General features: G+C 40.4%; 1 protein-coding gene across 1 annotated transcript; it reads right to left on the bottom strand.

Annotated features, from left to right (window-relative positions):
* Positions 1-1660: 1660 nt before the first annotated feature.
* gldc (glycine dehydrogenase (decarboxylating)) lies at positions 1661-25042 on the bottom strand. Its single transcript, XM_022191479.2, has 25 exons — positions 24572-25042; positions 24381-24459; positions 19555-19690; positions 18992-19156; positions 18386-18463; positions 17983-18130; positions 17292-17488; positions 17104-17200; positions 16430-16535; positions 15897-16036; positions 15058-15138; positions 14818-14915; positions 13747-13831; positions 13606-13647; positions 12842-12984; positions 10971-11046; positions 7508-7633; positions 6860-7009; positions 5978-6090; positions 5541-5682; positions 4528-4639; positions 4309-4404; positions 3990-4162; positions 3808-3888; positions 1661-2688 (listed from the first exon to the last, which is right to left on the bottom strand). Exons 1-25 carry the CDS (start codon positions 24863-24865, stop codon positions 2548-2550), a joined length of 3099 nt encoding a protein of 1032 aa, XP_022047171.1. The 5' UTR covers positions 24866-25042; the 3' UTR covers positions 1661-2547.
* Positions 25043-25361: the final 319 nt, after the last annotated feature.

The following is a 25361-nucleotide window of genomic DNA, read 5'->3' as shown; positions in this document are numbered from 1 at the left end:
TATTTTGGACAACATACTAAACTACTACATTTTGTCACATTTTGGACGACATATTAAACTGAGGTTTTTTTCACGTTTTGGACGTCATACTAAACTGACGTTTTTGTCACGTTTTGGACGTCATACTAAACTATGACGTTTTTGTCACGTTTTGGACGACATACTAAACTATGACGTTTTTGTCACATTTTGGACGACATACTAAACTATGACTTTTTTGTCACATTTTGGACGACATACTAAACTATGACATTTTTGTCACATTTTGGACGACATACTAAACTGACGTTTTTGTCACATTTTGGACGTCATACTAAACTATGACATTTTTGTCACATTTTGGACGACATATTAAACTGAGGTTTTTTTCACGTTTTGGACGTCATACTAAACTATGACGTTTTTGTCACGTTTTGGACGACATACTAAACTATGACTTTTTTGTCACATTTTGGACGACATACTAAACTATGACATTTTTGTCACATTTTGGACGACATACTAAACTGACGTTTTTGTCACGTTTTGGACGACATACTAAACTATGACTTTTTTTGTCACATTTTGGACGACATACTAAACTGACGTTTTTGTCACGTTTTGGACGACATACTAAACTATGACTTTTTTGTCACATTTTGGACGACATACTAAACTATGACATTTTTGTCACATTTTGGACGACATACTAAACTGACGTTTTTGTCACATTTTGGACGACATACTAAACTATGACGTTTTTGTCACATTTTGGACGACATACTAAACTATGACGTTTTTTACGCGTTTTAGACGACATTCTAAACTGATGTTTTTGCCATATTTTGGACAACATACTAAACTACAACATTTTGTCACATTTTGGACGACATATTAAAACTGAGGTTTTTTTCACGTTTTGGACGTCATACTAAACTATGACATTTTTGTCACATTTTGGACGACATACTAAACTGACGTTTTTGTCACATTTTGGACGACATACTAAACTATGACGTTTTTGTCACATTTTGGACGACATACTAAACTATGACGTTTTTGCCATATTTTGGACAACATACTAAACTACAACATTTTGTCACATTTTGGACGACATATTAAAACTGAGGTTTTTTTCACGTTTTGGACGTCATACTAAACTATGACGTTTTTGTCACGTTTTGGACGTCATACTAAAGTATGATGTTTTTGTCACATTTTGGACGACATACTAAACTATGATGTTTTTTACGCGTTTTGAACAACATACTAAACTATGACGTTTTTTTCACATTTTGGACGACATACTAAAATATGACTTTTTTCCCCATATTTTGGACGTCATACTAAACTATGATGTTTTTTTTCCACATTTTGGACGACATACTAAAATATGACTTTTTCCCCCCCATATTTTGGATGACATGCTAAACTATGACACCTTCCCTGAAAATTTCATACAAATGCTTGAGACTGGTTTTGAGTAATATTTCACACAGAGAAACGTATGTCGATCGACACATAACCCCACTGTTCTTTGGCAGAGTAAAAAACTTGCTCTCCAAGGACTGCCCAATGTATGCTTCAGGTAAAATGTAAGACTATTTAATCACTAGGTGGCAGTGTTGCCCCAAAAATTTACGAAATTTCATCTGTAGTCTTCATACAAAAGATGGACACATTTAAAGTCAAAAAATGTTTTAATATAGACAGTTTTTCTACAGGGAGAACAAGTTTAAATTAGAAAATAATTCATTTAAAATTAAAACTGTCTTTCCCTACTTGGTCAACAAATGTCACAACACATTAAAACATGTTCAAATAAGAGATGCATATTAACAAAAATCCTACAAGAACTACAAGTCCTATTTGTGTCAGGAATTTGAAACAAAAAATGGGAAAAGTCAATGCAGCTATTTTACACAACAAAATAGAGGCACCAAGGGTTGTTTTTTTATATATATGTAGATGTCAGGGAGTAAAGAAATGAGCTGCACTCAGCTCAGAGTCCAGGATTGCAGAGGTGTGTTACAAAGTGGCCTCTGTGTCGAACGGTGCGCTTGTTTTTGTGAACTCGGAAAAGCAAAAACTTGCACCTTTGGTCCATTTGAACAGTTAAAGTTAAACCCCACATCTCCGGTAAAAAAGGGTGCAGTCAGACAGCTCAGTCCCAATGTCCACCTCACAGACTCCTCAGAGCCATTCCACTGTGAGATCAAGTGCTTGACAGATCTCAGCAGCTCTTGTATGAGGGAATTAACAAGAAATAGCACAGTGATAACATTAAATACAAGTACGACGAGGGAAAGAGTGAATATTAACATTTTGTCTGAGCTGGAGAGGAGCGCTTGTTTTACCCTATGAAAGGAAAGCTGGTTTATTTTAGATATAAAAATGAGCATCTCGCCTTATAAAATTTGCGAAAGCATGAGCTTCAATGGAAATGCTTCCCTCAGCTAATGTGTTTTTAATCCTTATACCTTCCTTCTGTCACATTTACACCGAGCTCCAAGTCTGTGAGGTTTTAGTACTTGAGGCTGGACATTGGGACGGAGCCATGGAGGGCGTCTACGAGGAGGCCCTCTTCTCTTCGTATGGGGACTCGTAGACCTCCATTGGTGGGCAGGTGCACACGAGGTGCTGGTCGCCATAGATGTCGTCGATCCTGGAGATGGTCGGCCAGAATTTGGTCTCCGGCCTGATGAACGGCTACAGAGAGAGAGAAAGACAGAAGAAAGTCATTTAATGAGTATTTACTGCACGATGCAAATGTGGGACAGACCTTTAATAACTTGATTAAAACAGACAGTTTAGTATGTCATCCAAAATGTCACAAAAATGTCAGTTTAGTATGTCGTCCAAAATGTGGGAAAAAAACCTCATACTATGTGGTCCAAAATAACGGGAATGGTTATTTTAACACTAGCTAAACAAAGGCTTGCCAAAAGTGCTGACCTGATCAACAGACCTTTATAAGAGTAATTTACACGAAATTTGGTATCCATACATAACATTCCATCCATTCTCTATACACCGCTTTATCCTCACTAGGGTCGCGGGGGGTGCTGGAGTCTATCCCAGCTGACTCGGGTGAAGGCAGGGGACACCCTGGACAGGTCGCCAGTCTGTCGCAGGGCTACATATACAGACAAACAATCCCACTCACATTCACACCTACGGGCAATTTAGAGTAACCAATTCACCTCAGCATGTTTTTGGACTGTGGGAGGAAGCTGGAGTACCCGGAGAAAACCCACGCATGCGCAGGGAGAACATGCAAACTCCATGCAGAAAGGTCCCAGGCCATGCTAACCACTACACCATTGTGCAGCCCTTCCATACATAACACATGCCTGTGTTCAGCGCAAGGTCATTTTTTAAGAAAGATTTCATCAGTCTGAAATGATAGGTCAAACTGAGGAGCCTTGGCGAAGTACAGAGTGCTTTTCTAGTTTTTTTTGTTTGTTTTTTTTAAAATGGGTGCTTATTCTCCATTTTCTAATGCTAATCAATGTCAAAAATTGTCTCAGAAAAGTTTGAAATATGCATTTAACAATTAAGCAAATTAACTAAAAAATACTTTATCAGGACACACAGAACAAAATCACATGTAGTATGCAACAACAATTTACGTTTTTCTCTTTTACCTTCTACTGTTTTTGTTTTGTTAGTCAAGCACTTTATAATCTGCTTCACAGAGGTTATTTATAGTTGCAAGATCTTGGTGTACTTCAGTCTTGTCACCACTAGAGGGAACTAAAGACAAACAATTTCCTCTCTGAAGCACCTTTGGCTCTGCAGAAAAGCTGAAGTGAGGAGGACACTCACCAAGGGGAAAGCAGCATATTCTCTGGAGTAGGGTCTGTCCCAGTTGGAGGATGAGATGCAGGCCAGAGAATGAGGAGCCATCTGCACATAAACACAACATATGAGGACCTCAGAAGACACTTTACAGCTCATATCTGTCATTGTGAGACAGTTTCACCTCATAAATGGTCAAATCAGTGTACCTTTAGTGGGTTAATTCTAGAGTCCATCCTTCCCTCCTCGATGTCTGCGATCTCCTGTCGGATTCCCATCAGGGCGTCGCAGAACCGATCCATCTCAGCTTTGTCCTCCGACTCCGTGGGCTCGATCATCAGAGTGCCAGCCACCGGCCACGACATGGTGGGTGCATGGAAACCTGGACACCAGCACGAACAAACAAACTCAAATCAGATTTTTTTAAATCAAAATCAGAACAAACTTAATAAGATTTCAGCTCCAGCAGTGTTACCATAAACACAGTTTCTGGTACAGTTAAGGAGGAATGTCTTCAATTCATGTTACCATAATCCTGCAGCCTCTTGGCCACGTCGACAGCCTCAATGTTGGCAGTCTTCTTGAACGGCCTCACATCCAGGATGAACTCGTGAGCTACAAAACCTGTCCAGACCGACGTAACACAAAAGCCGATTATATTTCTTCAAAGTCATGTCTTTTAAAACAGTATTTAGAGACATTCCTGGAAATCTACATCAACATGTCTCTATAGAAACAACATTTTACCTTTCCTGCCTTTGAAGAGGACTTTATAGTGACCCTCCAGCCTCTTGGCCATGTAGTTGGCGTTGAGGATGGCCACTTCTGTAGCGTGAACCAGTCCTTTGGATCCCATCATCTAAAATCAGGAGGAGTCACACCAGTTAGAAGATATTTTCACTGATAAAATAAGGAGTTGCATTAAAAGTATGGACTGTTAAAGCTGTGACACATGCAGCTCGGGTTTTACTAAAATGTCAATGAAACATTTTCAGCTGAAGTTATTCCTTTTCTGTCAGTCTTTTTACTACAACCTGCCCCTCGTGATCCTTCAGAGCACTTCTGCCTCACAGACAGTAAGAAAAGTCACTTATTAACTACTTCATTAACACTTATTAACTACTTAGTGACATCTATACCTTCCTTCACAAGCAATTTATCACAAATTCACATCATAGCGCATGTGACTGATATGAAGTTCACGTGACGTCCACTGGACTTCAACAACTCATCTATCAAGAGCCAGGACGGTTTAAATGACTGAAAACTTAGTCATTTTTACAGTTTTGCCAAGTTTAAATCACAAAGGCAATAAGCTTGTTCCAATCTTTTTCCACATATGTCCCTTAGCTTTAGAATTGTACCTTATTTCTGGAGTCTCTCTTGACATGTTTTGCATGTTTTTTAAGACATATTTAGAGTTAGAGCAGGGATGTCAAACTCATTCCACAAAGGGCCGGTGTGGCTGCAGGTTTTTGTTCCAACTAAGCAGCATCACACCAGACCTGACTCATTTAATCAACCAGTCTCAGTCTCCAGACAGGTGATTGGTCAGACTGTGTGCTGTAGATATGTTGGAACTAAAAGCCTAGAGCACACAGTCTGACCAATCACCTATCTGGAGACTGAGACTGGTTGATTAAATGAGTCAGGTCTGGTGTAATGCTGCTTAGTTGGAACAAAAACCTGCAGCCACACCGGCCCTTTGTGGAATGAGTTTGACATCCCTGATTTAGAGTGTCACACCGACTCATGCTGACCTTTATGTAAGCCCAGGAGATGGGCAGGATGGCGCTGGAGCCCCAGGGAGCAGCGCTGATGGTGCCCAGCGAGCTGCTGCTGTTGACCGACTGCATGGGAACCACCGGGTGGCTCGGCAGGAAGGGGGCAAGGTGGGCCTTCCTGATGAGGAGGAGGAGGAGATGTCATAAGAACACACTGGGAGGCTCAGAGGTTAAAGGTTATTCATGTATCCACCATTTTTACATGCGATCTATCCATAACCACACCAGATGAAACACAAAAGATTTACAGCTTGGCTTTTGTAGTATTTCACCTGTCGTGCAGTCGAAACATGCAGGCGTGTGCCGCTTTCAGCTAAGCTCAGACATGATTTCACACCTGACCTTCAATCTCAAACACCGATGCAAAATAATTTGACATTTTCTTGGTTTATCTACTTCATATTCTGACTTACACTCCAATCGGCCCCATGCCAGGTCCTCCTCCACCGTGAGGGATGCAGAAGGTTTTGTGCAGGTTCAGGTGAGAAACATCTGAGCCGTAATCTCCAGGACGACACAAACCCACCTGGAAAACAGAGAAGGAAGAAAACTTTAAATGAAGCTTTTTGAATGAATTTATTAAACATTTTTGAAGCTTATTCTTTGTTTTTTGTCCTCTGTTTGAATGTTTATTGTGCACAGTTGCTTGCAGGCTGCTGCATACACACTGAATAGAAAAGAATTGGAAGATCCCTAAATTCACCCTCAGCAGTTATTTTCCACATATTTCAGGTAGCTCGGTCAATGGAAAGGCAGAAAATAGAACTATTTAGTTTCAGTTTCAATTTTCCTGCATTTTGTAAGTGTTTTAAATTATTTATCCAGTTAAAAAAGGATGGATTGTGTAGCTAAACCCCTCTAAAATGCCGATTAATTGAATTGCATGTACCTGCAGCATTAATAAGGATTTCAAAATACTGTTTTGCATACTTAAGAAGTGCATATAAGCTGTGCCAAAAGGCAGTGACGGAAAATATACTTAAATCTTGAGCAATCTCATTAAAAATCCTGTTTGATTGTCCAGTTATAAATAGTCACGTGACTTGACACCACCAGAAGAAAGAAGAGAAAGTTTACATTTTAAAAGCCATAGGGGGAAGGGTCTGTAAGTCTGTCAGGGATTGGTGGAGGTAGATTGGGCGTGGAAGCTCTCCTCTGCATATTGCAGAGACCAAAGGTTATCTATCTACAGCATGATAATGCACATCAATAAACCTTTATCCTATTGGCCTTTAGTTTTCACAAGTAGTTTCAGATTTTTACACCATGAAACAGAAACAGGATTCTTCTCTAACCTGTGCGTTCATGTTGGCGCCATCCAGATACACCTGGCCTCCGTTACTGTGGATCAGATCGCACACGTCTCTGATTCGCTCCTCAAACACACCGAACGTGGAGGGGTAGGTGATCATCATGGCCGCCAGGCTCGCCTTGTGTTTGTCCACCTGGAAGAGACGAGTGGGTTTAGGAGACAACAAAGAGTAACATCCCCTGATGAAAATCTGACCTGTGACCTCTGAGAACCAACAGTAGCTCTTGATCCCACAACTGGGGATTTACTTTACTGAATTATATCCCAGAATGAGCAACAAATATATAGACAATAATTTTACACAAATTGCTTCACCTGCCATTGGTATAAAAATAGCTCTTAAGACCAGACAACAGAAATAAAATTCTGATTTAGAAACTAAGTTCTCACTACTTTGTTGAAGGAAACTGTAGAGATAAAAAAAGTCAAAAAAGTATGCTTAATCTTTCAGCAGGGGGCGGTGTCATACTGACGTTTAAGGTAAAGTTCCAAAAACACTAGATCCTACCAACTCTGTCATCTGCAAATGCCCACGTCTATCTCCTTCCCAGATATGATGCATTAGACCAAACTGCAGATAACTCCGCTGATATCACAAGAAAGACAACTTTTTCCAAACTTCAGTTCTCACCAGGGCTTTGAGGTGCGACAGGTCGATGTTTCCATCTTTGTCCACCTCCACTACTTGAACCTTCATGCCGGCCATCTGAGCGCTGGCTGGGTTGGTGCCGTGGGCAGATTTAGGGATTAGACAGACCTGGAGGAAGAGGAAAAATATCAGTGAGTAAAAAGATAATTACATGAATGAGCAGCCAAGATAATAGTGAGAATACATCAGCAGATTGTGGCATATTTACAGCCTTTTGGTGCTAAAAAAAAAAAGAAAGAAGAAGCTATGACTGCAGGTTACGGGGAATTAATACTTTACATTTTTTTTAAAGAAAGAAGTAGTTTTATAGTGTACAAACTTCAAACTTTATTTATTTGTGTAGCACTTTTCATGCAGAACAACACAAAGTGCTTCACAAGAATTCAAAACAAAGAAGACAATACAATTAAAAATAGAAAAAAAAAAAACCCAACTCTCCACCCTCCCTATATATAGACAGCCATTCACATCCACACACCCACGACATCATCAAGACATGGCGAGGCCAGGCGTAAACTAATCGTGACGTCACCCGTTGGTTTCAACGCCAAGAAAATGAAGCCCGGATTTTGCTACTTCCTGGTCGCCGTTTTGGATTTTTTGGAGCCAGTGACGTAAAAAGCGTCAAACAGACTGGACCGGAGAGCAACTAGGGGCAGGATTGGCTGAGGACTCTCTTATCCCGCCCGCATTTTAACGCAGAGGCTTCTGTTGCTGTCTATCAAGTATAGCCACGCCCCCTGGCTCCGCCAACTTTAACGATTTATTTAAAATTCAGTATTGATTTATTTTAAGATCGGCCACCTGATCTCTCATTTGGACCATGAAAACTAACGGGAAAAAAATCCTGAGCTGTAGAAAATCAGTATCAAATTTTATTTTTTCCAAAAATGAATTGGGGTCTATGGAGCAAAAGCTTTTTGGAGCCAACCCTAGCGGACGGCGGGATATTGCAAGTTTTTGACACTTCCGGGTTGGCTTCAATTCTGGAGCCAGATGCTACGTCCACTATATATACAGTCTATGGGCGAGGCACCGAGGCTAGAAGTAAGACACTACCTTGAAGGAGGGGGGGGGGGGGGGGTAGCCACACTGAGAGGGTGGCAGACCAGTGGGGGTTTTCGGGGAGGGGGGTGAGGTGGGGGAGGGGGGTGCGGTAGGGGAGGGGGGTGAGGTGGGGGTGGGGGCATTGGGACCAAGGGTTAACACCCCCATGGACAGAAACAGCTCCCCATGTGGGAGCCCCTCCGCCAGGAAAACATTGGAGAATTAAAACACTAGAACTGAAATAAATAAAATAAAAAATATAAAAATAAGTTAATAAAAATAAGTTAAGTGTAGTAGTATAGTAGTAGTTTATTGTAGAGTAAATGATCAAACTGATTTTCTTCATATTGTCTCAGTGAGAGGACATGTTGCAGCTCTCTGGTTGAATTTTGATCCGGCAAACACCCACCTCGGCTACTAATGTGTAACCTGCCAGCAGGCCACTAATTGATTTTATCCCTTATTAGGGTGACACTTTTGGGATTTTGCAATTTAGTCACACAGGGAAACTGGGGCACAAAGACCTTCGGGTTGGATAACAGTGAAGCAACCGGCTCCACGCTGTTTTCCCAAAGTCTTAAACCTCCTAATATGGAATCTTGAAAGCAGGTAGCCTTTAGTCGGATCACAGCGTTTTCAGCCCCTCTGTTTGCATAAACAGTTGGACCTTGACTGTTTCCAGGGATCAGGCTGCTATCTAAGATGCGCTTATGAGGAAGCTATTAAAAAACAAAGGCCAAATTACAGTACGAGGAAAGAATAGTTGAGTCAGCCGGTCTGTAATCTGAGGGGGTGTTCTTATCTCTGCTTGTCCTCGAGCTGCTGCCAATCAGCTCATCGGGATACTGAAGGAATGTCTCACAAAGACACCTAAAAATGTTAACCTGTGATGTCAAAGTCACCTATTGTAGCTTGTGAACAATAAACCGGACGGTCAGGAACTCACACAGAAAGGCTTTACACTGAGTGACTCATGCTCTGATGCTCTTTTTTAACCTCTGCGAGTCAGCAAAATCAAAGAAACCACTGGTGATAAACCGTCTGTGGCAGTCAGCAATGTAGCTCTGGTGATGACAGAACATGCATCTGGGAGTAAGTAAATTATTGCTTTTAGAAGTATTTAATCAGTTTCTGCACAATCGGAAGTATTATAGTTTGTTAATTTTTTCATGAACTTCAGGTTTACATGACTTGGGCTCTTTAATTCTCTTTATGCAAACTGACACTTTCTCAGAGTTAGGTGAGAAAACAGATACCACCGCCTTGTCTATGTATTAAATGTTAAGCAGCAGCCTGGAGGTGATTAGATTATCTGAACACAGAGACGGCCAACCTGGCTCTGTCTAAAGCTAACATGGAGGGATTTCTTAACTGCCTCCACTCACTGGAATCACAGGTCATTTTTAGGGCAGTTTCATGTAAATCATCTAATGTAATCGACGTAGCCTGTAATCTGACACCATATGCCTGAATTCACTTTGTTCAATTTAGTTTTAAGTATTGCCCAAGGTTTTTGCAATTTGAGTGCTTATGAGAATGAAAAGGATAGTGAATCAGAGGTACGGTTAAATAAACAGTAGGACAGGGCTTCTTACTGTGGAATAAAACAATGAATGTATGACTGTCGCTCCAAAATAAAATGAGCTGGATGCAAAAACAGTATTCTATGAACTGAGTTAGAACCTGGAATAAACTCTACAGAAAGACATGCCTTCCTTCTTTTTAAAATTAATCAGAGTCTGAAAGTGTAAAAACAAAATGAAATGCTAGATGTTGAACTTTCCAACAGTTCTTGATCTACTTATCTGTAACGTCCCGTTTAGTCAGAAAACTTAACTCAATCTAAGTGTAAAATCATGATGTCTAATCAAATTCGCTTCAGTTTGCGTTAACCCAATCCTGTAAAAAACTAAAAACTGCGCGCTCCTCGTTGCAGCCATTGTTGACTGAGCGCCGATCAACAAGGATGTGACTAAAATTCAGGGACTTTATGACTGACCTGGGCTGAAGTGCAGGCGGTGTTTACACAGAGCAGACAGGAAACAAGCATGCAAAGGGATGAAAGATTGTGAAGTTTAAGCTGCTATTTAACAAGTGATTTCTCATCTCTTCAACCTGAAGAAGAATAACAGGACTTGTACACCACTTTTTGTGCAAATTTCTTTGTTTTTCTGTGCTGCAGCGGTCTGCTGGACATATGAGATGCACAGATGTGGCCTTCGCATTACAAAATGTCAAACTATTCCTTTCAGTATACTTTTCTCCCAACTGCTTCATGAATCTTACTCTGACTGCGAGTTCCCTCGTCTTCGTTTTAAAAGCCTGAACTGATTTATTATCACTCACTAACTGACACTGATTGTTGATACGAGTGGTTTTCTGTACAGGGGATACTTACACTTCTTGAGCTCTCTCCCTTTGAGTTCAGGTAGGCTTTTATGGCAGCCAGGCCAGCGTATTCTCCCTGAGCGCCACTGGAGGGGAAAAAAAAGGCACATACACCATGATAATGCATCTGAGACACACATCCTTCCCTCAGCAAAGTCCAAAGAGCGATCTACAGACATTACCAAAAGAGAAAAAAGATGGGATGAAAAGCCAACTGTGTGATAACCGTCTTGGCCAATGTAACGTTGACGTACTCATGAACCCGCCGCTGCTGATAAGCGGTGATAGACAGCAGAGGCGGGTGTGCGTTTTGTCAGCTGGAACGTGAAATACGAAACAGTAGTTCTCAATTCCAGGATACTGTAAGTCTGAAACCAGTTATAACTTTCAATTTTCTACTCGGCTACACCTCAAGATAAGAATTTATGCATAGCAACAAGATGCTAATTTAACTTCTTAATCATAGAATGATCAGTAAATCATGCATGATAAAAACAAACAAAAAAATCATCACTATTAACATAATTTGAACAGTTACTGTACAGGGCCATCGAAGCAACCATGAAAGCATTTCTCATATTTGACCAGAAATGCCTTAAATGTGTTAAATGGGGACTTTTGATTGTTTTAAGGCTTCTTGTAAACCAGGGGTGACAAACATAAGGCCCACGGGCCAAAATCAGCCCACCAGGGAGTCCAATACGGTCCGCGGGACGACATTACAGAAGTGAAAATGAACACTTACTGCAAAAATATTTAAAGACACTGAATGTTGTGCAATATAAGATCAGTCAGTATAAAAGTGTTTCCTGCACTGAGACACTGTTTTTGTATTTTTTTTAAATGTATAAATTTTCTACATTTACAAGGTAGGTGGTCAACTGAACCTTCTTCCTTATTAATATGTCAGTTCAGGTGCTTAGGACCATTACACAGGTGTGGAAATAAATGTGAATTTAGAATGATTTCTGCATCTTCACAAGTTGTTTCGAACACAAAGTAAAACACTAAATCGTTCAGTTCCAGATACATTGTGATCTGTAAACTGTAAAGCACAAATGATAAAGTGAGGCATAATTTTGTTGAAATTGCACTTATTGATCTTTTTTAAAAATTCAAAAGATAATTCATTAAATGTGAACATTGTCAGGATGTATTTTTTTGCTCTAAAACAAAGGGAAATATTTGAAGCTGTGGTTGTTTATAAGCTATTATGCTGTGATTTTACTGGTCCGGTCCACTTGAGATCAAATGTGGCCCCTGAACTAAGATGAGTTTGACACCTTTGTTGTAAACGGTCTGTAAAAGGCTGAACAGTAGTGCCCAAACAAAACATCAGTTATAAACAATATCTTAGTTTTTGTGTATATGACTTTCAGTATGAAAACTTGTGTACAGGACATAATATAATAAATTATGTTTGGGGGCATTTTAAAAAGTCCGTCCAGCCGAGCAGCTCTGACTGCAGCACATGTAGCAGAGCTCAGACCATGAGCAGATGGTGGTGCACAGTTAAGCTTTGTCCTAATGGTAAATTGCTAACTACTTTGTAAAATACATTGCTGGGAAGTTAAAAAACAACAACCCATTATTCTGTCTTTTCGATATAACATCTATATAAACAGTATCGGAACAGAACAGTATCAAAACAGAATTTTGTAGTCGCTAAAATTGATATCAACTCCAGAAATCCAGTATCAGTAAGGCTCTACTAAACACAAAGTCTTGAGTCTGCTAAGGGTCTCCTTAATGATACCTGGCATCAGCCCTGACAAAAAGACACATCAGTTGAATCCTAATAATGATTTCAATCCGATGTTTAAAAGCAGGCCGGCACTGTTCAATAAGAGCTTGAAAATACATGCAGGTTTTTGTTCTCACCTGTTGGGCTGGAAGGAGATCTTGTCGTAGCCCGTCACCTCACAGAGGTCCTTCTCCAGCTGCCTGAAGAGTTTCTGGTAACCTTCAGCCTGATCCAGAGGCACGAAGGGGTGGATGTTACCAAACTCCCTCCAGGTGATGGGCTGAAGACAGCAGCAGCAACAAAACAGGGGAAAAGCAGAAAGTTTAACTTGAAGGAAAATCCAGTTGACAAGAAATTCTACGTAGGGGTGGCTTTGAACTGCTACATGGCCACTAAACCATCTCCATCTGACTGAAGACTTTTGCTAGTGCTGCTTGTGACGAGGATTTCGGGACATACAACTACATCATTTTTCTCCACTCAAGTTTTTATATAATTTATATACTTACACAAACATAGAAAAACAGATAAACAAACAACAACTGAACAATGCCTGGGTGGTAAAAGATCATCTACATCGTCTTTCAGTCCTGCAAATCGTAGTTTTCTCCTGGTTCTCCTCCAACATTGGCATTTCGTGTCCTGTATTTTGTCCACTTAGTCCATTTTTTTGTCCATCTGTGCTTCCTGTAGTCTCAGTTTGTGAGTTAATTTCTCCATTATATAGATTTCCTCAGTTATTTTCAACCATTGGTCTTTTGTTGGTGGTTCTGTTTTCCCCCCGGTTTCCTGTTATGGCTTTTTTACAAGCCACTAGCAGTATTTTGATTAAATATCTGTCATTTCCCATCACACTCTCTTCAGAGAAATTGCAAAGACATCTTTTTACTGATCTACTCACCATGAGCTCTGACGAACTGTTCAGCTTCATGGTGCAGGAGCCCTGAAGAGGAACATAATATGTTACTCCTGCATATGACAAGATATGAGTTTTAGCTGTTTGTAAATCGAAATATCTGGTTTGTTTTCGGTTGGGACTAACCAGTGGAATCATGCTGTGCACCAGTGAGATGTCCTTGTTCTCCAGACGTTTCATGTATCGCACGATGTTGGTCTCAGAGTGGTAACTGAGGGAAAAGATGCACCATTATTACCATTATTCTGTGACACAATTAACTAATGTCTCTAAATGCTGTACTTTGAAAGGCAGATAGGTAGAGTAAGCATTTCTCAACGATGTCTTCATATAATGTCAAAGAACAGATGGAGGGCTCAGACATAAGAAGTCCAGATACCAGGCTGCCTTTATGGCACGAATAAAGATCATTTGTTCCACTTTTCAAAGGGGTGCTTAAGTATTTTGCAGCTAGAGAAAGGTTATTCCCGCTGCAAAAATCAGCTGTTAGCATGCGCAGAGTTCTTGCTTTCTTAGGAACAGCACGTCCTTTAGATCTGCCTGCGGGTATAACAAGGCTAAACATGTAGTTATTCATAATTAAAACGATGTTTGACACTTAAATCAATTTGTTACTCCACAAAAAAACCCGTTTTATCAGCAGTAGCAAGTGCAGCAGGATTTCCTATCAGACAAGTAAGAAAAGAAGTGAACGCAACTTTTTTTTTCCCCTGTTGTGGAATGTAGTGATTATGGATGTAATCGAACAGCTTGAACATCAGCAGCACAGGAAGTGCAGCTGTGGTTGATAACAGACGACAAAAATTTAAAACTGGCTTCTGATATTTGTAGACAAACATCCCACAAAGCCCAAGCATGTTACTAAGTCTTGGCAGCCTGTTGTAAAAAAAATTAATAATAATAAGTGACCAGGTATTAAGTCTAATATTGAGCATTTTACCTTGGCATCATATTTTAAAAACTATTTTTAAGAGAACTTTTTTAATCACTTTAAATTAAACATTTGCAAAAAATAAACAAAAGGCAATTCAGTGAGGCTTTGTGTAATTCTAAATTTTGACACCAAGATCTTCATTTTTAATTCACCTGTATGTCGGCTATCGGTCTCCTTGCATACTAACAATCGGAATCTGCCATTAAAAATACATTTGTTTTTCCCTGATTATGTGCTATAATGTAACTAAACTGAGAACCAACCTGTTGAAGACCTGGTGTGTGAGGTACTTGCTCGTCCTCTTGAAAGGACTTCCCATGATGCCCTTCACCCTCTCGCCCATCTTTTCAGCGATGAGCTCCTGGAAATGTCAAATTACAAATTGATGCTTTCAGCTTTCGCTCTTCAACCTCGGCGCTGATTTAAAATGTGCAAAAAGTAGTAAGATGTAATGAATAAATGAATGCAAAGAAAATAAAGCATGAATGTAATCGTCAACGTACAGCTGAAGATTCACAGCCAAACACCCACAGCAGGTCGTCCAAGTCTCTCTCCGTCACCGTCTCATCCAGAGAGACGCCCAACTGTTTAAAAAGAAGCAGGAATCAATAAGTACAGCTGTTGAACAAGATAAAATACAGTAAGGTCAGAACTTGAATGAAACTTTTCTCTAAAAAAGGGCCAAAAGGACAAATTAATCAGTGCTGATCAGATCAAACATGTGGCTACACAAGTTTATCACCAAAGGTCAAAAAAATCTGAAAACAAGCAGAGCCCATCTTATAGTTGATCATTTTCTCCCACTAGACGCAGAAAGGCAGGACATACAACTGTAGCACTGGTGTTACAGAACTCAGCCATAGATTTGTATGAGGGTGAGCGTTTGCTGAAGCATCAGCTATTTGATTGACTCCAATATGAACTGTTTTGGCTTTATGAGCTACAGATTTTACTCCAAGTGGCAAAATCCCTAATTTTTTTAAGTAGTTGCTGGAACAATTAACACCTGGGACATTTATTTATCACAATTTAATCTACTTGTGCCCTGTGTCTGTGTGGGAGATGCTCTGGTTGAGAAGTTTTGGGTCAAGATTTTTTGTCATGCATTTCCAAATCCTGATAGTGTCACAGTCCTGCAGTTTGGTGGTGATGCATCATGCTGTTGTGCTAATTTGCAGTTCTACCCTGCAGTGCTACAACAATGACCAAGCTTAGCATTCAAATTGTGAGCTTCTGTCCATCAATTGTTTTCCAAAAGAGTTCCACTCCAGTGGCTGCGACCCTTTAGGATTTGCTAAATCACCCGTGTAGTGCTCTCAAAGAGGGAAGGGTTCATTCTCACCACTCCCTCGGTGTAGACTCGCAGGTTTATCTCCCTCTGCACGGCTCTCTCCAGGATGTCTTTGGCAGCCACGCTACAGTTGATCTTAAGTGTGTCGAAGAACATGTCGCTGTGCAGCCGGTGTCCTGCTCTCTTCAGACCTGAAAGAAAGGTGTGGAGGGGAACAGTTTAATGTGTGTTAAAACAGGAAAAACTTCATTTTTAAAATGTTTGAGTTTTTCTCATTGTGCTTATTTTAACAAAATGTCATGCCGGTCTCCGTCTAGTTTTCATTCAATCATCCCCCACAAAATGTAAGATGCAAACACAGAAATCTCAGTTTAAAGCTTAATTAATTAAACATTTTTCTTCTTTTATACCTCAACAGGTGAAGTGTAATATCTCTGACTAATGGATGTTTACACTTTGTAGAAAACTGCTCATCTCACTGATGTGTGGGACAAACCTGCATAAGCTGGCAGAGGTGACTCCTTCCACAAAATAATCCTAGTGCTGCAAAAAGGAAAACTCTGGAAAACAAACTATAAATTTACCTTCAGCAAGGATCAGCGCAGCATTGTGTGTCCTCTCAGCGATGTGTTTAAGTCCCTGAGGACCGTGATACAGCGTGTACATAGCAGCCATGTTGGCCAGTAGAGCCTAAGAAAAAAGTCATTGAACAACAAGTCGAAAGAAGTTACTTAAATAATTAAAAATAGAAAAGAACAGTGAAATGAAAATGAAATCAAAGCTCTAAGAGTCAGTTAATTGACTGATAGTCTTAACTTTCAACCTTTTCATCACCTTGTAAACCTTATTATGCAGTAGTAGGTTCCCCTCGCACACATTCACTAATGAACAAAAATAACTAAATGTGAACTATAAAGCTTTGTATGTATTTTGTAGGTTTTGTAATTTTATCATGTATGCAAGAATAAATATGCTGAAGCCAGTATGTTATGTGCCTATCACGACCAACTAATATTTCTGGTTATCCATTCTAGATATTTTTGTAGGTGGCATCTCTGTCTGTTCCTTTGTATGAAGAAGAGTGTCTATGCTCAAAATCACACCATGAAGCAGTCATTTAATAAAGATTCCTGGGAGTATCTATACTAGCATGCAGGCTATGTTTTTCCAGATGATGCCTTATATATTTTTTTATTGACATGAATGTGCATGCTTTTTGTACACCGTTTTTTTTTGCAAATTGTGGTTCGGGTCATACCTGTGCAGTGCAAATGTTGCTGGTTGCTTTGTCTCTGCGGATGTGCTGCTCTCTGGTCTGCAGGGCAAGACGATACACTTCTTTTCCAGCTGCATCTCTGAAACAACAAAATACATTTTAACTTTCCAAGTTTGTCCTTCAGCTTGTGATAATCCCTCTTTGATTTTGTCATGAATTTTGTTTCCCACCTGGTGACTCCAACCATTCTGCCAGGCATCATCCGGACCAGGTTGTCTCTGACAGCGAAGAAGGCAGCGTGTGGACCACCATAGCAGAGAGGAACCCCAAACCTCTGGGAGCTGCCCAGGGCGATGTCGACGCCAAACTCTCCTGGGGGACGCAGCACACAGAGGGCCAGCAGGTCAGTGGCACAGCAAGCCAAGGCCTGGTTGGGGGGGAAACGAAAGCAAAATGAGGAGTGGAAATTAACCATGTCATTGTTTCACAACTGTATTCGGAATAAAAAAAAATGTATAAAACTGTATGAAAAAAATAAAGTAAATCCAGTAAATCCTTTCCACTAAAACTGCACAAAGTCAGTCTTTACATCTAAATATATACCAGTATATATGTAGAGTTGCTATACAAGGGGCGTCCAATGACTTTCTTGAGACGGAGGTTTGGATGTTGGATATAGGCACTACTCCTCATGTGAATGATAATTCAAACCTCCTGATCATGCAAACTGATCAGCTCCACTGAGAAATAACTCTTATTCAACAAATGTGCTGTTCAGTAGCACATTACATAATTTCTGGGTATCTAAGATCAAATTATTCAGGTAATTACTTCTTGTCAATCGCTAATTTCCAAAGTTGCCTTCAAGCATGACTGTCATGTCTTTACCTGTGGTATTTTTTGTGATTAAAGCGCTCTCACCCCGCCTTTGTGTGCCCGGTCTACCAGGGCAGTGAAGTCCTCCACCCTGCCATCAGTGTCTGGGTACTGAAAGAGGACACCGCTCACATCTTTACCGCTGAAGTCCATCTCATGAGGCAGCTTCAGCTCCGTCTTTACCCCAATGTAGCTGCAACATAACAGTCAAAGTTTAATAATTAGGGCTCACTGCATCAGAAAAAATAGTCAAACAATGATGAACAGAAGTGAAAACACTCAGCACCTCAAAAACAAAAGTTGTCCGTTATGTTTTTTTTGTTTTAATACAATGAAAGGATATCAAACTACGCAGACTTTCTTTGTCACTCACTTCATTTCTTATACATACAAAAGTTGTTTTTATAGGAGAGCTCATGTACTGATTGTGTTTGTTTTTAATACATACTTGGCTCTGGTTTGCACCACAGCAATAGTCTGGGGGTGGCAGCGTGGGTCAATGTAGAAAGTTCTTCTTTTGTTCTGTCTGTGGGTAAGAAAAAAGCAAATAATTGAAAATAATAGAGAACATTGTATTTTGGGTGTGTCAGAAGCACACAAGTTGTACCTCGGATGTACAACAAGTTGTTCCTGATTACAAACAAAGGTTTTGCATTGAAAATACAGGTCACTGCTTGGTTGTGATTTGTCTCTAAAGAGTGAAAATCATCTTAAAGTCTCTCTCCAGCCATTGATCATTTCCCTGTATTTAAATCACACATTTAGAAGATATTTTTTCTTTAAAATGATCTATTTATACCAAAAACTAGCCAAGATGTAACTCTTTGAACCTGAAGAATGGTCCCTTAGTTTGGTAAATATGAAAGCCTGGTTGTCTAAATTCATGCTTTTTGAGACTGTCCCTGCTGTTTGAGGGTAGAAATGCTCAGCTAAGGTGTTGACTGCTCTTTTTGCTTATTATAAAAACTTTATATTGACATGTAAGCAGCACCAAAGCTTGTTTTCCACCTTGCAGCTTCTGCTAATGATCAACAGCAAGCCAGCATGTAATTACCTGTGACAGAGCTGCATGGCCTCAGCAGCAGCTGTTCCCTCATCCAGTAGGGAGGCATTAGCCACAGGCATTGCTGTAATGTCACAGATCATGGTTTGGTAGTTGAGGAGAGACTCCAGGCGACCCTGAGCGACCTCGGGCTGATAAGGCGTATACTGAGTCACCCTGAGGACAAAAACCAGACACAATGACTCCACAGAGCGGGTTTGAACACGAGGACAATAGCACAAAGTAGCACAACTCAAGGAACCAAGACGGGACAGGAATGCATTGAATTCCTCCTCCGACACTGGGAGTTTGGAGAAAGCGTGGGCAGGGAGTGCTGATTTGGGTGAAAGGAATCTTGTTCAGCATAAAGCTGCAGAAAAGCACATTATCTGTTCTCACGTGAATCGTTTACTAAATCTAAGTCACCAAGTTTCCAATTAAAGCCACGTTACTCTGCACCACTGCAATTAAAGCTGAAATGAGTAACGCAAACTTAGGAATAAACATCAACAGTTATCTGTGAGGGCATCAGAGAAGGCAGCTCTTTCATATTCTCTTGAGAGAATGTCACTTACCAGCCTGCATTCTCCAGGAGGTTGCGCTGAATAGGCGGCGGTACGGAGCAGTTGTAGTAGCCCATGCCGATGTAGGATCTCCATACTTTGTTTTTGGCTGCAATCTTCTGTAGAGACTCCAGAACTTCATTCTCACCTGTAAGATATTTACAATAAGATTATCTGACAAACATCAAACGCAGGATCATGGTAAAAAACAGTGGCGCAACAGTTACCAAGATTTAGAGCTCAAACTACAACATCTAGAAAAAGTCTGCCAGCATGAGCCACCATAAGAGTGCTAATGAATTGAACTTTTTAACATTAAATACTCTGTTTAATTTTCTCTTTTACATAAAGTGATGCTACAAGGCCAGTTGAAATACTAAAATTTGTACAGCAGGACTAAAATCTGTCAATATGTTTGGTTCTTTGTGACCATTCCGGGTAATGCTGCAAACAAAGTCCATAAAGGTAAGTGTCACCAATCAAGAGCAATCTTGATAAAACAACCAGCAGTTATCTCAGGCTAACAAGACCAAGCCTCTTAAAATGAACGGAGTGAGAGCCATAAGTGCATGAATAACTGCATGAATAGAATCACCAGTCAAATCTGATGAAAGAAAAGTTGGTGAATTTGCCCCAGAATAAGGTATAAAAAGCAGTTGTGTCAATAGATTTCATTTCGGGACTCTTTTCCTTATAGCATGTGTGCGGTAAGTCATTTAACGGATAATCTTTATGGCAACACAAAATTGCATGATTTTTGCCTCAAACTGACAAATTACCTTCATATTTGAACTGTTTAAACAATCACATTAATAAAAAAAACAACCTGGCATCGTCATCCATTTTCACCTGATTTCCAAATAATCTACCATTTACAGTGAATGCAACATGAAATCACATACACCATTTTACATTTTATCTACACAGGGCAGAAAACATTAGTTTATATTCATGTGCAATGCCAAACAAGAAATCAAATAAGAAATCTCAAAAGATCTGATGAGCAGCGTTGTATCACTCATGTGAGACACTGACTGTACAATGTGATGAAGGAAATCAGCGAAACATGCAGTCAGTCAGATGGTTCTCATATAGTTACAACTCCAATGAGGAGTCAGTTACATCTGCTGAGAGACAGAGTGATTTAAAAACTATTTTCTCAAATGCCAAAACTCGCTTTTCTTGGTTTCAGGTTTTGCCTAAAGAAAAGGACATAAGATGACAAAGCCTTGTGCTCGAGGATACTGTCAGGACCATTTTTCTGCTATTTTCTAAAGTTTCATAGGTCAAACTAATCAAAACATGATAAACATAATCATTAGTAGAAGCCCAAAATACAATACAACACCCAAAATAATGAAACTGCTTAGACTAATATAATATACTATGAACAAAGTATCATCAAGGGAAAAAACACCTAACAGTTAAACTGGAGATAGATGACGCATGTGTCACATTTCTGTCCTTGTCACATCCAAGACTTCTCTTCCCATCAAAGAAAAAGACAAACCCCAAATGGTTTCTGTCCTGATGTTATTTAGCCTCATTCCCCAGTGCCATTAGGGAGCTCTGCCAGAGCACAACCAGCCCCTGAGATTCCTCTGGCTTCCTGGCTGCCTAGCAACTCCAAGGAATGGACAATACCGTCCGTCTGAACCGAGAGCCACGACTACTCCTGTTTTGGGAAAAGAAAGACACCTCCAGTCCTCGGTGGTGAGCGGGACTGTAGCCAGTGTACAATTGGATAACGCACTCGACTCTACAAAAACGTTTCGAGATGGTAAACTTGCCTAATTCCCTACAAAAAATAAAATGAAATTTAGTAAACGGTCAGCAGGTTCAGGGTGAGTTGTTAGAGTGTGTATTTTTTTGTGTGAATGTGAGTTTGTTTCAGCAGGAAGGACTGCTTTCCCATGGTCCCGGAGTTCTACAGGGCAGCAAAAAAAGCCTGATTCAGAACCATCCAGGAGGTCTATTGTTGAAGAGAGAATCCCTCGCTGGCTTTGCAAACTGAAGCCCTTCAAAGCTGAACAAGCAGAAAACCAGCTCAGCCTCCAGTTTGTTCCTTCAGCATGGCTTGTCGCATTATGAAACCTGACAGTCAGAGGAGGGGCCGACACCAGGGCAGATCAGGAAAAGCCACAGTACCTGAGCATTAATGACTTCTTATCTCAAGATTTTTTTTTCGAAATGTTGGATTTTCTATTGTATCGCAGTGGGGTTGGAACAAACGAACAGCGTGTCATGTCCAGCAATCTGAGTTTATGATTACAGAGTCATTACGGAGTCTGAAAAACTCCCCGTCAGCATTTATTAATGTGCAGAGTCACAAGATGGCATGACACACCTTTCAGAACACGCAAGACAGTCTGCGCTTCGGCTGGTCAACAGTTCAGTGTCACAATTTATCATCTTTCAGCGTTATCATATCATGAAATGATTACATCTGGAGCTGGAACACTGTTAAGTGTAAGACTGTTCTGACAACTTGCGCATATTTTTCTTGCAGTGCAAAAAAAAAAAGAAAAGATTAGTTTGAGCTAAAACTGCTTGCCAAAACTGCTGTTTTTCTTTCAATTCTATCACAGTGAAATGAATACGTTTGACCGATAGATCCAATATTATCAGCTGATACTGGCTTATTACAGATATACTGGCATCAACATACATGTCTGACATGAAAACCTTCCTTTATAGAATAAAATACAAAAAAATGCATGAGGTAGGACAGTGTCATCACATCAATGTAATTTTTAGGGCTGGACCAGAATATCCCGAATATCCGTTCACTACGCCGGTATCCGAGTCTAACAGACATACACTGCAATCCACGGCATAAGAAAATACGGCCAATATGTCAATATCAGAATGTCTTCCTCTCTAAAACCGGAATCAGCCTCTAAAATCGAGCAGTGGTTGGACTCTAGTAGACACACAAACAAGCCGCTTGTTCGCAGCATTGTGCATAATTTATGGATGTTTCTAGCCTAGCTATGTAAATTATTCATTTTATTTGATTTGTTTGGCCTTTAACCAGGTAGCAATGTTTGAGAACCAGTTCTCATTTACAAACATGACCTGAAACTGAAATAATTGATCAAATATTCATATTCAGAGTGACTAATAATGAAACTAATGGGAAGCTGAAGCACCAATTACATTTAATTTCACTCTGGTATGATAAAAAAAAAACTTACTGAAGATTTTGTTTTCTGCTTAATAGGATAATGATCGCTTCCTACGTTGTCATTTGTCCATTTAGGATATGCACTGTAACCAGAGAGGTTCTTTTATTATAGAGGTGCTGATAACTAACATGCCGCCAGCTTGAACTTATTATTTTCATTTTTTTCACATCTGTACACTCAAAGCAATGACACCAAATGCAGTTCAACAAATGACCCAAGCATTTACATGTAAAAATACACATTATTGACCAAATTTCTTACTCTAGTCTAAAATCAATATTGGTTGACGCACTACTATATTTGATTTCAGTCAGGTATGACTAAACCTATTAAAGAGTTTGCTTTTCACTTAAATCAACAGGATTATTCAGTTCCAGTGCTGCTATTTGTTATTGTAGGATATGTATTGATACCAGAAAAGAAATTCTGTTATTATAAAAGGTGCTGATTTCAAATATTCTCCCAAGTTTGAGTCTTTTCTTTCAGTTTTGTACATCTGTATACTCAAAATGTGCCAGCAAATGCAAATCAACAAATGAGCAAAGCAGACATTTACTGGCATGAGAAAATCTGCATTATTAGCCGATAAGTCAATATCATGAGTTTTTGCTCGTAAAAATAGGCCTCAAAAATCCAGCATTAGTCAGACTAATAGTCGGACAAACAAGCCATTTATAATCCCTACTTGAGGCATTAAGAACTTATCACAGATAGCCTGCATTATTTATGGATGTTTATTGCCTGACTTTATAAATAATTGATCATATATTCATATTCAGAGTGGCTGATAATGAACCTATCATTTCGATTTTTGCACATCTGCACACTCAAAGCACAGAAATCAAATGCAAGTCAACAGCTGAGCCATGCAGACATATATTTGCATGTGAAAATACACATTATTTATGCAGCCAGTCTGGGTTTGTTCAGCTTACAACTGACACAGAGGCAGCTTGGAGGAGGGTGAAATCCATTCTCTTTATAAATTGGATTATCCTCTTTTATTGTCTGCTCGAGTGGCTAAATCATCTGTATCCAAATTGTATGTCTTCCCAGAAATAAACCAAAACAAACTCGTGAAATGGAGTATTGGTGGCGCACAGTGAGAGAGAGAAGAGGGGGGGGGGGGGGGGGGGGGGGCACACATGGATGCAAATGTAATGCAAAACATAGGCTACTGAAGTCCCCTTATTAGGAAGCCCCTCGGCTGTGATGTAATGTGAACGCTGTAACCAGATTGAACTGGACTTGGGACCGGAGCTCAAGGCTAAACTTTACACTCCAGTTGCCATCCTATGAGCATCGGCTTCCCATCAGGAGATTGGTGCCGCTCGCCGAGTTTCGCAAAAACAACTCCAAATATGTTCAAAGGAAGACTTAACGGAGGAGAGCGCACAATAGAGGTGCAACCTACATTCCGGCCACTCACTTGGCTCCATTTAACGCCCGCTGGATGTGGTGGGGAAAGAAAGAGGAGGGGAAAAAAAGACCCTTCACCGTGCAAAATAGCTGCGGATGACTGTGATTTTAGAGGGATATTTCTCATTTTTACGCGCTATTATCTAGGACGCATGGGGATCGAAGCGCAACACGGAGATGGTGCTGTTGCAGTTATAACACACACATATAATAAAATAAAGCCAAACTTACACACTGGATCATCCATTTTCATACTCCTCTGCATACGGATGGAGGATGGAACTGTGTTTTCGATCAACTGGTCGATTGACTGTGAACACAAAAGCATTTTATTAAAGAAAGAAAACCGCGCGCAATCTGCGGCTCGGTTGTGGATTGGATTGTGGGAATGTGGCTGAAATAAGAAATAAAAGTGTCCTCACCTCGAGTCCCAGAACATCCAGCATTTCTCTCTTCTCCCTCTCACCTGGACCGATGTGTCTCTCCGCGAAGTCATCGTGTCTGGGTAATATTCTCTCTATCTGCCGGGAGCTCGGGGCCGCGGACGTCCTCACTCCCCGGACGGCTGCTGCTGTTGTCAGGGACGCGCAGATGTTTCGGTTCCTGCATTGAAGTTTCCAAACCACGCGGCTCTTGTCACTCAGATGCCTGCACGGTGCGCCGGGATTCACCGACTTGGCCAAGAAGATCCCCCAGGACCTGGCGCAGCTCTGCATCTCTGAATCGCTTCTCAAGATGCCGCACAAAACCGGTGAAGCCTCTTTTTTTCCCTCTTTTTTTTTAAATTATTTACTGCCCTCAAACTTAGCAGAGTTTCCCCCCACTGAGGCCGACACGATCCGTGCAGGAGACACTGCCAACTCCTTCTAACTGCAGAGTTTATACAATGGCACAGTTGCACAAGAGCGAACCAATCAGCGAGCAGATGCGCAGTGACGAGCCCCGGTAAAACAGCTGCTAAACTTTCTCACGTGCCCTCCATCCATTGACCAAAAGGAGGAAAAACGAAGGATTAACTCCAGAGATGTTTCAGAAGTCAGTTTCAAAGTCCAGCCTGAACAATGAGAGCAAAGTCAAGATGTGTTCAAAGATCATGTGTGACAGCAGGAAGGTTAAATAGTAGCTGAGAGATGGGATGGGACATTGAGGCATCCAGACTTATCCAATCATCAATAAATAAAGGATTTTAATAGTGCCATAATGATCATTTTG

The sequence above is a fragment of the Acanthochromis polyacanthus genome, chromosome 7 (genome assembly GCF_021347895.1).
Source record: "Acanthochromis polyacanthus isolate Apoly-LR-REF ecotype Palm Island chromosome 7, KAUST_Apoly_ChrSc, whole genome shotgun sequence".
Taxonomy (NCBI): Eukaryota; Metazoa; Chordata; class Actinopteri; family Pomacentridae; genus Acanthochromis; species Acanthochromis polyacanthus.
The sequence above is the reverse complement of the archived record's forward strand: the minus strand, read 5'-3'. Positions and strand labels throughout refer to the sequence as shown.

Excerpts from the sequence above, each read along its gene's own strand:
- gldc (XM_022191479.2), bottom strand. The coding sequence starts at position 24,865 with ATGCAGAGCTGCGCCAGGTCCTGGGGGATCTTCTTGGCCAAGTCGGTG. Across the intron at positions 19,157-19,554 it reads CTCCTGGAGAATGCAGGCTG|GGTGACTCAGTATACGCCTT; the intron begins GTAAGTGACATT and ends TTTTGTCCTCAG. Across the intron at positions 17,201-17,291 it reads AGAATGGTTGGAGTCACCAG|AGATGCAGCTGGAAAAGAAG; the intron begins GTGGGAAACAAA and ends TTGTTGTTTCAG.